At 41.6% G+C, this 16,987-nt stretch overlaps 1 protein-coding gene across 2 annotated transcripts in view; it reads right to left on the reverse strand.

Annotated features, from left to right (window-relative positions):
* Window positions 1-3,257: 3,257 nt before the first annotated feature.
* VMA12 (vacuolar ATPase assembly factor VMA12) overlaps window positions 3,258-16,987 on the reverse strand; it is a 44,460-nt gene continuing 30,730 nt past the window's right edge. Inside the window, exons 5-6 of one of the 2 annotated variants that reach the window (XM_073616606.1) lie at window positions 8,616-8,728; window positions 3,258-5,173 (exon numbers count right to left, since the gene is read on the reverse strand). In XM_073616606.1, coding sequence (XP_073472707.1) covers window positions 5,078-5,173; window positions 8,616-8,728 — 209 coding nt within the window. In that variant the 3' untranslated portion in view covers window positions 3,258-5,077. The remainder of the gene's footprint in view (window positions 5,174-8,615; window positions 8,729-16,987) is intronic. The other variant, XM_073616607.1, reaches the window with a different exon arrangement.

Raw genomic sequence — 16,987 nt, forward strand, 5'->3', positions numbered from 1 at the left:
TTTCAGGAAACAGGCACACTAATGATGCAGGGGTGTACTGGGTTTATGTTAGAAACAAAGTTAGAGGTCAGAGCCCCACCCACCCGAAGAAGTCAGTGTGTGAAGGGAGCTGTGAGAGGTGCTGGTATGTACCATACGGTCCAGGTCAAGACACCCCAAGACCTGAGCTGGAGAGTGTCCAGGAGGGATAGAGCAGCTAGAAAAATGCAGGAAGGAGAGAGGCAGAGCTGAGGTACAGCGTCTGTGCACAAACACTGGTACATGTTTGATGGTCCTACCATTTGGTACTACTCGGAGCAGTAAAGCTTCCACAAGACAGCCAGGAGTCTGAATGTTATGTTTGTTGCATTAATGGTGAGAACCCCTGCGTGGGAAGATATACCTGTAAGAACTTTTTAAATGTTTTTTTAAGTAAAAGTGGGAAGGAAAGCAACTCCAATGATGATCCAATTTTTTTTCACAACAGAGTGGAGAAGAATGCCGCGTACACACGGTCGGACTTTTCGTCTACAAAAGTCTGACAGCTCGTCCGACAGACTTTCGACGGACTTTCTAACGAACGGACTTAACTACATACGATCACACAAAAGTTCGACGGATTCGTATGTGATGACGTACACCGGACTAAAATAAGGAAGTTGATAGCCAGTAGCTGCCCTAGCGTCAGTTTTTGTCCGTCGGACTAGCATACAGACGAGCGGATTTCTGGGTTCGGCGGAGTTACGACGTAAAGATTTGAAGCAAGTTCCAAATCTAAAGTCTGTCAGATTTGCGACTGGAAAAGTCCGCTAAAGGTCCGGTGGAGCCCACACACGATCGGATTGTCCGCCGGATTTGGTCCATCGGCGTCCGTCGGACCAGTCCGGTCGAAAAGTCCGACCGTGTGTACGTGGCATAAGAACTGCTAACATTTTTCTTGCCATCTGTGACTCCTTACTTCCAGTCTTAGTGAAATCCTGTTGAAAGCTTATAGACAACTCAGCATTACTGGAAGGGAGAAAAAAAAAGTCCACAGACCAAAAGGAAAAAAAAAAAAGTGACAGAAGATATAATTTTTCTAAAAAAAAAAAAATAAAATAAATATGTTTATGCTGGTGTTTGTTTCTGCATTGGAGAGATTTCTTCTACCTTTCTGTCTGACAAGAAAACGAGAGATGAAAGTGAGTGGGTATTTCTCTAACATGGACAATAATAAAGAAATTTCCACTCTGTTCAAAATAATTTTTTCTAGAGCTGGGCTTGAAGATATCAGATTAGCAAATCACACTCCATATTAGGGATAAGCTAGTTGTCTGGAGAGTTCTCAGTTATCTAACAGAAAAACAAAGTGCCGACATCGTCAGTGTACAGTTTAACTACACACACACACACACACACAGGTGACTGCTGTCAAGAATCAGTTGGTTCTTGCCAGCAGAGCTACAGTGGATGTAAAAAGTCCACGTACCCCTATTAAAATGTCAGGTTCCTGTGATGTAAAAAAAATGAGACAAAGATAAATCATTTCAGAACTTTTTCCACCTTTAATGTGATCTATAAACTGTACAAATCAATTGAAAATCAAACTGAAATCTTTTAGGGGGGAATAAAAATAAAAAAATAAAATAATGTAGTTGCATAAGGTGTGCACACCTGCTTATAACTGGGGATGTAGCTGTGTTCAGAATTAAGCAATCACATTCACACTCATGTTAAATAGGAGTCAGTACATACCTGCCATCATTTAAAGTGCCTCTGATTAACCCCAAATAAAGTTCAGCTGTTCTAGTAGGTCTTTCCTGACATTTTCTTAGTTGCATCCTACAGCAAAAGCCATGGTCCGCAGAGAGCTTCCAAAGCATCAGAGGGATCTCATTGTTAAAAGGTATCAGTCAGGAGAAGGGTACAAAAGAATTTCCAAGGCATTAGATAAACCATGGAACACAGTGAAGACAATCGTCATCAAGTGGAAAAAATATGGCACAACAGTGACATTACCAAGAACTGGACGTCCCTCTAAAATGGATGAAAAGACGAGAAGAAAACGGGTCAGGAAGGCTGTCAAGAGGCCTACAGCAACATTAAAGGAGCTGCAGGAATATCTGGCAAGTACTGGCTGTGTGAGGCATGTGACAACAATCTCCTGTATTCTTCACATCTCTGGACTATGGGGTAGAATGGCAAGACGGAAGCCCTTTCTTATGAAGAAAAACATCCAATCCCAGACAAATGTTGCCAAAACACATGTGAAGTCTCCCAAAAGATGTGTTATGGTCTGATGAAACCAAGGTTGAACTTTTTGGACATAAATCCATAAGTGCAAAAACAACACTGCACATCACCAAAAGAACACCATACCCACAGTGAAGCATGGTGGTGGCAGCATCATGCTTTGGGGCTGTTTTTCTTCAGATGGAACAGGGGCCTTAGTCAAGGTAGAGGGAATTATGAACAGTTCCAAATACCAGTCAATATTGGCACAAAACCTTCAGGCTTCTGCTAGAAAGTTGAACATGAAGAGGAACTTCATCTTTCAGCGGGACAATGACCCAAAGCATTCATCCAAATCAACAAAGGAATAGCTTCACCAGAAAATGATTAAAGTTTTGGAATGGCCCAGCCAGAGCCCAGACCTGAATCTGATTGAAAATCTGTGGGGTGATCTGAAGAGGGCTGTGGACAGGAGATGTCCTCACAATCTGACAGATTTGGAGTCTTTTTGCAAAGAGTGGGCAAATATTGCCAAGCCAAGATGTGCCATGCTGATAGACTCATACTGAAAAAGACTGATTGCTGTAATAAAATCAAAAGGTGCTTCAACAAAGTATTAGTTTAAGGGTGTGCACACTTATGCAACCATATTGTTTTATTTTTTATTTTTACTTCCCTCCACCTAAAAGATTTCAGTTTGTAGTTCAACTGAGTTGTACAGTTTAAAGGTCACATTAAAAGGTAGAAAAAGTTCTGAAATGATTTAGCTTTGTCTCATTTTTATTACATCATAGAAACCTGACATTTTAACAGGGGTGTGTAAACTTTTTATATCCACTGTATGTGCTGCATACACACAGCGTGTGCAAGCAGCAGGGGTACAAATTAATGGCCAGTACCGCTATTGTTCGCATGTAATCATTCAAAGCTAACCAGCGAGGTTGTATGTTTCCAATGACAAGGTGGGGCATTTAGTTTGCTTTTAATGCAGCAAACTATTCGCCCTCGGCCGTTTGTGTGAATGTAGCCATCGTGAGCTATTTATATTAAAAAAGCAGACAAGCAAGTACATATTAGTACAGATTTATTTAAGTAATTTTCTAGGCAAAGGGCAATAAAGTACAGTCTTCAATAAAACAGGTGTAAAAAAAAAAATACACATTAAATAGTAAAATACAAGATAGATTAGAACTGTAACAAGGAACAGACACATCCATAAATGTTTAACTTGCATACTGTACAGCAGAGAAAGTCATAAAACTTCTAGGTTAACATTTGCACGTTCTGTTGCCATAGGTACAACTGCCTCTGTAATTACTGTATATGACAAACGGTAGCACTGTACATTAAAAGGTTATCTGTAGAAGTGTTTTTTAATAACGCTGGCCATACACTGATCAAAATTTCAGAATTTCAATCAGTATGTAGGATCCCCCACTTGACTGAAGTTGATTGTGTAATCGACTTCTGTCAAAGTGACATGTTGGAAAAGTTTCTGCCGAACAGTGACTGCAGCCAATGATCAGTAGATTCGACAAGAGAATACAATGTCCCAGCAGGGGCGATTCCTCGGTCCACCCCATTTATGTGCATGGAGGGCACTGTTAGTCTGGCCATACATTAACCAATTTTCTTTCCTTCAACCGCAGGTTTGACACAACTGAATTTTAAAGCAGTAATAGCAGTATTTGTTAGCAGTCTCATGGAACCTTTCACCAGTCTATGGCTGTCTCTTGAAGCCTGTCTCCAGTCTCTGACCATCTACTATAGCCTGTGTATAGTCTCTGACCAACTCCTGGGGCATGTTTACAGCTTTCTGTTATTACATTTACTAAATATTATCTGCAGTAATTTGGTGATGAAAAGGTCACAACTGAAAGCTCTTTTTTTCACCAAGTACGTTGACCACCACTGATCAAATGTGCATCAAAAGCTTTTCTTGTCATACATGGGGGCATTTTTTTTTAGCAATTTCAACCAGCTTTTAATCACAAAGGCATCCCTGCCATATAAAAGTGGTTAGCGATCAATTGCTGTTAAAAACTGACTAAAGTTTATCATCTAGAAAACTGCAACTTGTATGGCCAACATTAGCCTATACAGAGATCTTTTCAATAATAATGGAGAACAACATGGTTAACAGGCAGCATGGAAATTATCAAACCACTGCAACAATGTGCAAACCCCAAATACAGCCTTTCTAAAAACAGTCCCTAAACAATGCACAGCTTTAATTGATCCTTGTAAATATGGATATCTTTGAAGAAGCAGGAGATGAAGAAAACTACTAATCATAAATTAATTGAATCATGAAAATAAACTTGGCTTCCTCTGTTTTAGTGCAACATGCTTTACTGCAATCTTAAAGCGAAAGTACACTGCATCTGAGCACCACAAACCAAATATGCTATTTAATTCATTTTTTTATATTCAAAGCAAACTTATCCATCCATACATTGTTTTGCTGAGAAATCACTTTGAAAAAAAAAAAAAAAACCCTAGCATTTCTGGCTGTAGCCATCTTGAGTATAGGCAGATGATTCATGTAGCATTTACTTCCTGGAATCCATTTGCCCTTAGCTCCGGCATGTAGGCAGGAGAGTGTGCTTAGCTGAGAAAACCCCTCCTCCCCTACTGAAGACTCCTGGGATGTATGACATCATTTGTCTAGGCATGGAAACTAGGAAGTAACTGAAGAAATGTCAAGAAAGAAAATTAAAAAAAATATATGATATACTCTCATTTCTATTTACTAATGCTAGCAGCAGAAGTATTAAAAATAGTGTTGATTGAGAGAGTGAAGTTCTTCTTTAATTCGTACATCAGCAGACAGAGTCCAGCTCAGCAGTAGAGGGTGCATTCTCTCCAGGAGTGCCAGGAACAAATGCTATAACTCTCCAAGCTCCCCTTCCATGGTCCGAACCAACACATACAGCTCTGCAAGGCCCACTAATGACGCCACAATCACAGAGGATAGGATCCGCTGTAAAGAAGAGCAGGGCATATCAATCAGCACTTTTCAGTTCACAACACATAGAACTGACATAGAAATAAAGCTTTGTGTATGGATGGCCAAACCTGTAATTAGTATTTGAGAATTAAAAAGCATATTACCAAAAAGCCCTAAAGGATAACTAGACCCAAAAACAAAAATGTTATGTACTGTGGCTTACCAGGATATGGTGGCTGTATTAGTTTTTCAGACTAAATACATGTTCAGGTACAGAAAAAAAATCTGTTCATCATGCCAGAAATGCAGTGTCCTTGTCACTTTCTATGAGCTGTCCTGGAAGGGTTAGCTACCTCCTGTAAACGGTTACTCCCCCTATCTCTTATTTAAAGCAGAGCTCCACCCAAAAAGGAAAGCTCCACTTATCTACCTCCTTCCCCCCTCCACTGCCACATTTGGCACCTTTTGGGGGAGAGCAGGTTCCTGGTTTTGAAGTTGCCCCCCCCTCCTCCTTCCCCCACAGTCGGCCCAATTAGAGAGTGCAGCGCATGCGCAGTACAAAACTGGCTGTGAAGGCGCACATCTTCACTGCCGGTTTCCCTTAGCGGAGATGGCGGCAGCAGCACCTGATAGCCAACTAAAAAATTGGCTCGGGTGAAGACAGCGCTGGATTCCTGGACAGGTAAGTGTCCTAATATTAAAAGTCAGCAGCTACAGTATTTGTAGCCGACTTATTTTTTTCCTGCAGGAGCCTGGAGCTCCTCTTTAAATGAAGATGTTGAGCAAAGGCAGAGATGTATTAAGTTGAGTCTGGGTGACAATCATAACCCTTCAAGTGAAGGAGTGAGTTTAGCGAACCAGGGACAGGAAATGTGCTAATCGCAGGATTACCAGGTAAAAATGAAAAAGGAAAAAAACAAAACAAAAGAAAACTAAACACATTTACCTTATCCAAGGTCTGCAAAGCTACAATATAAATACATTTTTTTTTAAAGTTTAGATACTAGCATAAAAGAACGTGGAGGCTGCCATTAATAATCTTTCCCTAGAAATGCAAGTAGCCTGAAAGCCAAGCTGACTCATCTGGCTTCACTACTTTCTTAGGCACAAATATGCAAGTCAGGATTTCAGATGCCACTCTGACTTATTCTTCATGTTTGCTTCAGGCTAGTGGTTCAGAGTATTAAAGTATTGTGCTGCATTTACCCTACATTGTTTTGCGCCGCATGTCTTTGGATGCAGCAGGTCCAATTACATTTTGTTTGAATCACAGGCAAAAAGAGAACAAACTCAGCCTTTACGGCATTTGAGAGGAGTTACCTTTTCGAAATTTCGTTATAAATTTTTAAATGCAATGGCAATAAATCGTATCTATCTTATTTCACATAGGTCTGGAAAAGCACTAGGTTGGTTTTAACAGCTGCCTTTTTAAGTCAAACACCTGTCTACACAAGCTCCTAATCCTGGTTTACAGGACTGCTGCATACTGTGCCTAATGAACAATGGCATCAACAAGTCTCATAAGGGCAGTTTTCTAAAGTGAGACGGATTTAATCATTTCAGAGATGTCTTGATAAACTTAAGTGGAAAGATTAATGGAGTTCACCCATGGGCTGATTTTTGCATTTAATATAAAATGATTTACCGTATTTATCGGCGTATAACACACACTTTTTTCCCCTTAAAATCAGGGGAAAATCGCGGGTGCGTGTTATACGCTGATCCCCTGCGATCCTGAGCTGCCAGATCTTCAAAATCGCCGACCGCGATTTGAAAATGGCGCCGCCGGCGCCGAAATACACAGAGCCGGTCCTCGGCCCTTCTCGGCCACTTTCGGCTTCACTCGAGCACCGCCTGAACCTAGCCGAGTGTACTCGGCTAGGTTCGGATAGCTCCGCTCACAGTCACGCCCATCCCGGGCGGGACTACGAGTGGAGCCGAAAGTGAACGAGAGCCGCCAAGAAGAGCCGAGGACCGGCTCTGTGTATTTCGGCGCCGGCGGCGCCATTTTCAAATCGTGGTCAGCGATTTTGAAGCCCAGGATGGCAGGGGATCACAGGATCGAAGGCTGCACTGGGGCAAGGCTGCACTGGGGCAAGACTGCACTGGGGAAGGCTGCACTGACAAGGCTGCACTGGGGAAGGCTGCCCTGGGGAAGGCTGCACTGACAAGGCTGCACTGGGGCAAGGCTGCACTGGGGCAAGGCTGCAATGATGGGCATTTAAATGTAAGTTTTTTTCCCTTCAACTTCCCTCCTAAAAGTTTTTTTTTCCTTAAAATTCCCTCCTAAACTTGGGGTGCGTGTTATACGCCGGTGCGTGTTATACGCCGATAAATACGGTAAGTATCTCTTGTGACAATTAAGTCTGGGGTTAACTCCCAATATATAATACGCATTTCCATCTATCAGAAGCATTTATTAGCTTGTACAGAGATGTATTAGACCCCTTTCACACTGGGGCGGTTTGCAGGCGTTATTGCGCTAAAAATAGCGCCTGCAAACAGCCCCTAAACAGCCTCCGCTGTTTGTTCAGTGTGAAAGCCCGAGGGCTTTCACACTGAAGTGGTGCGCTGGCAGGAGAAGAAAAAATATCCTGTCAGCCGCTTCTTTGGAGCGGTGTATTCACCGCTCCTAAACCGCTCCTGCCCATTGAAATCAATGGGACAGCGCGGCTATACCGCGGTAATACCACGGCTATAGCCGCGCTATACGAGGGGTTTTAACCCTTTTTCGGCCGCCAGCGGGGGTTAAAACCGCACCGCTAGCGGACGAATACCGCGGTAAAACAGCGCTAAATATAGCGCTGTTTTACCGCCGACGCCCCCTACCTCCCCAGTGTGAAAGGGGCCTTAACAATATGCTGGGAAATCCCAGTGACATACCAACATCTACAGGCATACCCCACTTTTAAGTACACAATGAAGTTTATTTACTAAAGCTGGAAAGTGCAAAATCAGGCTCACTTCTCCATAGAAACCAATGAGCTTCCAGGTTTTATTACCAAAGCTTAACTGAACAAGCTGGGGTTAGAAGCTCATTGGTTTCTATGCAGAATTTCCAGCTTTAGTAAATAAACCCCATTGCGTACTTAAAAGTGGGGTATGCCTGTATTCTGTTTTCTAAAATAAGAGCAAACACTTCATCGTGTGTTTATTACACTTGCAGGTCCCAATTGGGGCTAAATCTCAAAGTAGAGAGGAAAATCCACAATCACTTATTTTTTTATAACAGATCTGCCTGTGTATGGGCAATCTAAAAAAGGCAAGCCCATTGAATACCATTGCTTTTTTCTGGGTGGACCCTTAAACTCATGCTATGGTGCATGTGTAGGTTCCGGTAAAATCATTCGCCATTGGGACACCTTCAATAATGTCAAAAAATCAAACACCATGGGGACCAAGCCAAAAGGGAATAATCAGTAAATATATGGCAACTAATGACAATCTAGGTATATTATACTGGAGCTAAACTCACCGTAGCTGACTCAGAAAAAACATACTGACTGCCGATATAAGTGCAAGCAAATGCTGCTGCCACTGTGACAAAGAAGTTGAAGACTGTAACAACAATTTTTTTCAGAGGTCGTACTGTAAACACACAAAAAATGTAAATTACTACAAAACGGCAATAATTACTGTCATCAAATAATATTTTCAAATCATCTACAACATGCAATTAGCCAACACCTAAATAGGCAAGACAGTGGGGAAAGTAAACTATAAAGTGCATCTAAACATGAAAACAAAAATATAATATATTGCAGCTCATCAGTCCTTACATGTGGTGGTTGCATTTGTTTTTCTTTTTTCTCTTTATTTTTACCACGTAATCCTGCAAATAACAAACTTCTGCAGTAGGGTGACAACACTCATTCACTCTGCTATATCTATGGAGGAGCAGCATCATCATCTTAGGCTGTTGCTGATTAGGACTCCCCCTCTTCTCATCTCCATAACATGAGGGGTGTTCTGTAGTCCACATAAGTCGACAGGTCAGGCCTAATAACTGTGCTTGGGATTTTAGTGCAGGCAGAATGCAAAGGAAATTAGGAGTTTGCTGTATATCTGGCAGGCTCAACAGGCCTTTGTTGCACTTATCAAAACATATATAAAAAAAAAAAAAACACTTTTACCGGTATACTTAACAGACCAAAAGGCAGCATTATTGCATTACCTTTCACACAAAAAATAAGTACTGATGGCCTGTGTGTAACTTTAAGAGCCGGTTCACACTGGGATGACTTGTCAGGCGACTTAGCCACCTGAGAAGTCACGTTCCATTCTGTACAATGGAACCATTCTAATAGGAGCGACTCAAGTCGATCCGACTTAGAAAAAGGTTCCTGTACGACTTTGGGGGCGACTTGAGGCGACTTGCATTGACTTCTATATAGAAGTAGTTTTGCAAGTCGCCGCTGCTGTCGCGTGCAGGTCGCCTGAGGCAGTCGCACTGCAAGTTGTGCTGCCTCAGTGTAAACCGGCTCTAATGGCTTAGGAATGGCTCTCTCTAGCTTCAGTACTTTATAAATCACTGATCCAAAATAAGCAAGAAACAAGAAGAGTAAAACCAAAGTTAGAGCCCTTTCACACCAAGCCGCCCATAGAGTTGGCAGTAAAACGCCGCTATTTTTAGCGGCGTTTTACCGTCGGATTAGCGGCGCATTTCGGCCGCTAGCGGGGGTAAAAGCGCCCTGCTAGTGGCCGAAATGCGCCGCTAAAAATAGCGACGTTTTACCGCCAACACTATGGGAAAGGGTTAAAACCGCCCGCAATAGCGGCGTTTTGCCGGCGGTATCCCAGCGTTGCCCTATTGATTTCAATGGGGAGCAGCGGTGGAGGAGCAGTAAACACACCGCTCCAAAGAAGCTGCTGACAGGACTTTTCCTGACGTCCTGCCAGCGCAGCGCTCCGGTGTGAAAGCCCTCGGGCTTTCACACTGGAGACAATGCTGCAGCTGTTTGAGGGCGGATTGCAGTCGCTATTTTTAACGCTATAGTGCCTGCAAAACGCCCTCGGTGTGAAGGGGGTCTTAGAATGTCTTATTTGTATACATGCTTTATAGAGTCAGTGACTCACAAATTATTGAAGTTAGAGAATCATCACGACAACCAGGCAATGGTACAGTTACCTCAATACAGGTTTCCTTTAACAAAACATACACTACAAAAGTTGTAGTTTGGGCACTTATGTATTACTTGAAAACAAAGTAGAAGGTAGAATACCCTTTTAAAAACATTGATTCCTGAAGGTCCTATAGGAGACAAAGCTCATATAGTAGAATGAAACACATTTTAGATGTATTTTGGAGGCTAACATTTTTTTTATTATAGATACTGTATATTATAAACAAGTTAGATTTTCATTTGACTGATGTGAATGCAATTTATTTGCTATTGGCTTCTTTTAATTAATCAATAATATACAAGTAGAACTGTCTAGAACTAATATACAGTATGTGAGCGAAGGCATGCAGCCAACCAGTGAGCTCAACATTACTGGAGTACAATCTGTGGCCTAAAGTAGAGTACACACTAAGAAAAATCAGACGACCGATCGTTCGATTTTCCTCGTTGTCTCACAGCAAATTGGAACTGATGAACGAAATTTCGTACAAAAATTCTCGTACAATAAAGGCTTTTTTTTGTTGTTTATCGTTTCTGATCATGCGCAGTCTTTCTTTTCTGCATTTTCTTGTAAGAAAATCTTATAAAACGGTACACATTAAACGAAAATCGTTTGTTCTGTTCCCGTACCAGAAAACATTTGGAGTTTGTCCCTTCGGGAATTCGGAATTGGCTGTCAAAAGTTGTGTACACACTATACAAAAATCGTACAAAAATGGACGAAAATGTTCGCCCGATTTTCTTATAGTGTGTATGAGCCTTTACTGCTGGTTCACACAGGGGCAACACGACTTGCAGGCTGTCTCACAGAGGCGACCTGCACACGACTTCAGCGGCGACTTGCAAAACGACTTCTTTTTTTTTTTTTTTTTTTTTGGCCACTCAGCTTACTTTAAATAGTGAGACAACCATCAACTTTTCCATTCATGTACGTCTCTCTTTTCCTTCACATCACTGTGGCTAATTTTCATATCACACTATAAAATTTGAATTAAACAAGGAAGGGGTAGGAACGATACAGATCTCCCATAATGTAGCATTCTTCCTGTCTCAATATAGGCCCCTCCCTTCTTTCTCTTTACCCACCCTTGTATATAAAAACCAAGAGAAAGGAAAGAAAAAGATAAATTAGAAAAAAAAGAGAAGCTAAACAAAAAAAAAAAACCAACCTTTGTTATATTATCTCGATAACTCTTTTCCCTTAATAGTTTACACTCTTTCATCCCCCCCCCTCCCTTATTCCCCTGGTGTACATCCTCTTCCCATATATAACTCTACTGATACCTAATTTTCTCAGCGTAACTCCATGTTTTTTTAAACTCTCTCCAACTCTTCCATTTATCTTTCCTTCCCTCACCCCCTTCTTCCTTGCTACCATAAAACCTCTCCATGGTGTAGGTTTCTTCCACGGCATTTATCCACTCCCAAATCTGTGGGGATTCTTTTTCTCTCCAATTTTTGGGTATTAGTTTTTTTGCTGCATTAATTAAATGAGGCACCAACGAGGCTTTATATTGTTTCTCACTTTCCTTAATGCCGTGGAAGAGCACCGACCATGGTTCTTTTTTCACCTCCTTTCCCGTAATTTTTTGGACCATACTCAAAACTTTTTCCCAATATTTTTGAATCTTCGGGCATTTCCACCATATGTGTGCCATAGTACCTATTTCCCCACATCCTCTCCAGCATTCTGCCGATGATTCTTTTTGGAATTTACTGGCCCTCTCTGGTGTTATATACCACCTCACTAAACACTTATAATTCATTTCGGTTGTTTTAACATCTATCGCCGAGCTGTGGGTAAGGTTCATAATCTTTTTTATCGTGTTAAATTCAACCAGTGTCCCCAAATCCTTTTCCCATTGTTTGATATAACTGGGCTTCTCTATTTCATCTTCATCTAGTAATAATTTATATAATTTTGATATGGTGTTTTTTGTGTTTTCTAACGTGAATAATTTTTCCAATCCCGTCAACTCTTCTCCTGCTCTTATAGGTTGTGGTAGTTTTCTAATAAATCTTTCTAACTGTGCATACCGCCATCCATTCATCACCCATGTTTCTGTATCCTGTTGCAACTCGTGCATTGTTTTAATTTTCCCCTTTTTCATTATCTCTCTTAATTCCACCTTATCTTTCTTTATCCATTTCCCCCCTATACTTATTTCCCCGGTGCAAAAAACTCATTATCATTTACTCTTATAAGTGGTGAGTTGTAAGTCTTATTTAACTGTTTATAAGTTCTATCCCACATCTTAATTACCACCCGTGTTAACCCATGTGTATTTTCATCTATCGTTCTGTGTTGGGGGGGTTCCAAATAATTGCTCCTAGCTGTGCCTTACTATAAAATTTTTCCAGATTTACCCATCTTTTTTCTTGATTATCCCTTACCCATTCTATCGCTCGTGACAAGATTATTGCGTTATAGTATGTTACAATATCCGGAGCCGCCAAACCCCCATTCTTTTTTCCTTTTCTTAGCATCTTTAAAGATACCCTCGTTTTTTTATTTTTCCAGATTACATTTGTTAGTATTGTTTTTAGTTTTCTGAGGTAATATATTGGTAGGTTTATAGGTAACATTTGGAATTTATAAGTAATTTTTGGAAGCAGGGTCATTTTTATGGCGTTTATCCGGCCTATCCAAGAAATTGGTCTAATTTGTATTTTTTTACCCTCTTTCCTGATTTCATCCAGTAGGGGGATGTAGTTCCCTTTGTAGATTTTATCCAGGGAGTTAGCTAGTTTTACGCCCAAATATTTTATTTCTTTTTTCCATATAAATTGAAATTTCTTCCTCAAATTTTCCTCATCTGCTTTTCTTAGGTTTATGTTTAGGATTTCAGATTTTCCCATATTTATCTTAAAATTTGAGAGCTCTCCATATTGTTCTATCGTTCTAATTAATTTTGGCAGGGTACTTTCTGGTTTAATTATATAGAAGAGCACATCATCGGCAAATGCCGATACCTTGTGCTCTTCATTGCCCACTTTTGGTCCTTTAATATCGGGGTCATTTCTTAATGTTGCAAGAAGGGGCTCTAATGAGAGGATGAAAAGAAGTGGAGACAGGGGGCACCCTTGTCTTGTCCCTCTCCTCATTGCAAACGTTTCTGAGAGTACCCCGTTGATCCTGATTGCTGCTCTCGGTTGTCTATACAATGTTTTTATTCTTTCCAACATCCTTGGGCCTACTCCCATTTTTTCTAATGTTTGGAACATGAACCCCCAGTCTACTCTGTCAAACGCCTTTTCAGCGTCGCAAGACAAGAGCAGACCGGGGGCCCCGTCCTCTTTTATTTTTTGTAGAAGGAGCAGTGTTCGCACCCCATGGTCCTTCCCCTCTCTTCCAGCCACAAACCCTGTTTGGTCAGGATGGACCAATGAATTCATTAGCCCCTTCATCCTTTTTGCCAATATTTTTGCGTAGATCTTTGTATCTGTATTTAATAGCGATATGGGTCTGTAGCTGGAGCAGAGGGTCGTATCTTTTCCTTCCTTTGGGATCACCGTGATCAGGGCAGTTTGTGCCTCTCTACTCAGTTTACAATCTTTTCCTAACACATTCATATACTGACACATCTTCGGTATTAAGATATCCTTAAATTTTTTGTAGTAGATTGCAGTAAATCCGTCTGGCCCTGGACTTTTTCCTTGTGCTGCCTCTAGTATTGCTTCCTTTACTTCTTCTTCCGAAATTGCTTCCTCCAGGGCTTCTCTATCTCTCTCCTGAATCTCGGGTATCCCTGCACTCTTTAAAAATTCCCTTATCTTTTTTTTTTTCTTTGACCTTTCTTGCTCCCCCTTATGTTCTCCTGCATACAACTCTTTGTAATAGTTTCTGAATGCCTCTCTGTTTCATAAACCATTGAGCCCTGCTTAGTCTGTATCCTGCCTATGAAAATTACGAGTTTTTTTTTCCTTTAGCATTCTGGCCAGATGTTTCCCTGTTTTATCCCCCCACTGATATCTCTCTTTCTCAATTAGAAAGTATTTTTCTTTTGTTTTCTGATCTACCAGTCTTTTCAATTCATCTCTTTTATCTATCAACTTTTGATATATTTCTTTATGGAGTCCTCTCATTTTTTTGTGTTCTTGTTCAATGTTAAATATTTCAGTCGTAAGATTACCCATTCTGTTGTTCCTTTCTTTTTTTTTCCTGGCTCCCTCTTTTATTAGTATTCCCCTTATGTACACTTTATGGGCCTCCCAGACCACTGCCCCCGAGACATCTCCAGTTTCATTTATCCTAAAATACTGTTTGAGTTCCTCTTCCACCCTTTGAATCACCCCCTCATCTGACAGCAGATCCTCATTTATTCTCCATAGGGGAGTTTTTCTCTGCGTTTGGGAGATGCGCAATTCCATTACTACAGGGGCGTGGTCCGACAGTGTGACGACTCCTATTTTTGCTTCAGTGGCCCTCTCTAGCCACCTGTGTTCCAGTAGTATGTAATCCAGTCTGGAATACGTCCGGTGTACAGGGGAGTAAAACGTATAGTCTCTTGTTCTACCATTCAAAATTCGCCATATATCCACCAGTTGGTTCTCGTGTAGTTTCTGTCTAAGCCTTCTAAGTTGCACGTTATTCGTCCCCTGCACACCGGACGCACTATCCCGCGCTGGTTCTAGACACACATTAAGATCCCCCATCACTATCAGACCCCCTTTCCTGAAATTTGTTAGTTTCTCCAGTGTACTTATCAGGAATTTTACTGTGTTTTTATTAGGGGCATAAATACTTGCAATAGTGCAATCCAACTCTCCTAGAGATCCCTTTAGAAAAAGGAATCTTCCTTCCGTATCCTGCATTCTTCCATCTAATTTAAATTGTACTTCTTTTGCCATTCCTATTGCCACTCCTCTTGCTCTATTAGATATTGTATCTCCATAGTACCATGTCGGGAAATTTTTAGACCATAATCTGCTGTTCGATTCATATGTCAGATGAGTTTCTTGTAATGACACTATTCCTGCTCCCTGCTCTTTCAGTTCTCTTAATAAGTTGTATCTTTTAGAGGGTGAATTCAGGCCTTTAACGTTATATGTCAAAAATTTAAGAGTTGTCATGTTTGTCCCCTACCTGATAGCTACGCTTCTCTGGCTTAATTTGAGTTATATATGTTTTCTCCCTTTGCACCTTGTGTTCCCCCCCCTCCTTCCCACCCCACCCCTCACCTCTCCCCCCCCCTCCCTCCCCCCCCCACCCCCCAATTGGCCCCTCTTGGCCCCTAAAGTCATCCAGGATCTCCATCTGAGCCCTTTCTGAACCCCTTGATCAAAAGGTGGAGCTCCAGGTATTCAGCTTCCTCCCACTCCTTAAATTAGCTATTGGAGTGGGGTGGCCTGCCTATTCCATTCTTATCTTGACTTGATTTTCTTCTCTATTATTATCCCATCCCCCCCCCCTCCCCCCGGCTGGGGACTTAGTAAGTCCCCTAATCTTCTGGTGTCCAGCCTGGTAATTCCGGAATCTGTATGTCCAGCTTTTTACAAAATTCTTCTAATTCCTCCGGGAATCGTAATTTAGCAGACCTCCCTTCCTTATATCCTTTCAGACAGGCCGGGAATCCCCATGTATATTTGATGTTTTGTGCTTTCATTAATTCCAATAGGGGTTTCAGCAATCTTCTTCTTATTAAGGTTTCTTGCGCGAGGTCTGCGTAGAACTGGATTTCCACTCCCTCGACCCTAATTGGTGGTTTTCCTTTCAGATTCTTCCAAATTTCCCATTTGTCTTCATAGAACCTGAATCTAACGATGATGTCCCTTGGTCTTTCTGTCCTTGCTTCCCTGGCGTAACCCACTCGGTGTATCCTTTCTATCTTTAGCCAGTCCTCCCCTTCTCTATTAATCAAGGGCCGGAGAATTGTGGTGATCCATTTCTTCAGATCTTCATCCTTTTTTCTGGGACTGAGCGAATCCTGATGTTCTTCCGTCTATTTCTGTTCTCCTGGTCTTCCAGCTTGTATAGTAGCATCTTTTGATTTTTCTGTGTTTCTATCATTTGCTGTCTTAAGCTTTCAATTTCTTGCTTTTGTTTTTCAGTAGTTTTTTCCGTAAACTCCACTCTTTCTAATAAGTGTCCCAGGTCTCCTCTCAGATTTTGGATATCCATTTTTATCGAGTTTTCCATTTTCCGGAGCAGGTCGCTCATCTCTCCCTTGGTTAGTGTGGAGGTCCCTCCTGCTTCCCCATCAATCCCACTTACGTCCTGGTCCCCCTCTGTTGATAGATCATCTCTAGAATGTTCTGGGGTGTCTCCTGTTTTTTTATCAGATCCCTTTTTTTTTTCTATTTTGTTTTGGCTTTGTCTACCCAACTCCATACTCCTAGGGCTTGCTCCTTGTGTCATATATTGTTTTAAGGTACTGACTGTTGGTTTATCTTTATCTTTTGGGGATTTGGGGGCATTCCCCCTTGTTACTTTCGTTGTATTTTTATTCATTTTATCTCCCTTTTTTGGCCCCCTAGTTCGCTTCCCCAGCCTGGTTTTCTTAATTTCCCTCCACTTCCGTGAAGGGAAGCCCTAGGACTTAAAAAGTCTATTTAGAGGGGTTTTTGCAGGTAGTGGGGTAGGAAACGGAAAAAACGGGGGGGGAGGGGCAAGGGGCGGGGGAGTGGCTTGGGGGTTCCACGACTTAATTGGTTAACTCTCTCCCTTCTGGCTTTCTCCCTACCAGCATCCCCCCTTCCCCTTTGGGGGACTTGTATGGTATAT

This window comes from Aquarana catesbeiana, linkage group LG02 (genome assembly GCF_042186555.1).
Source record: "Aquarana catesbeiana isolate 2022-GZ linkage group LG02, ASM4218655v1, whole genome shotgun sequence".
NCBI lineage: Eukaryota > Metazoa > Chordata > Amphibia > Anura > Ranidae > Aquarana > Aquarana catesbeiana.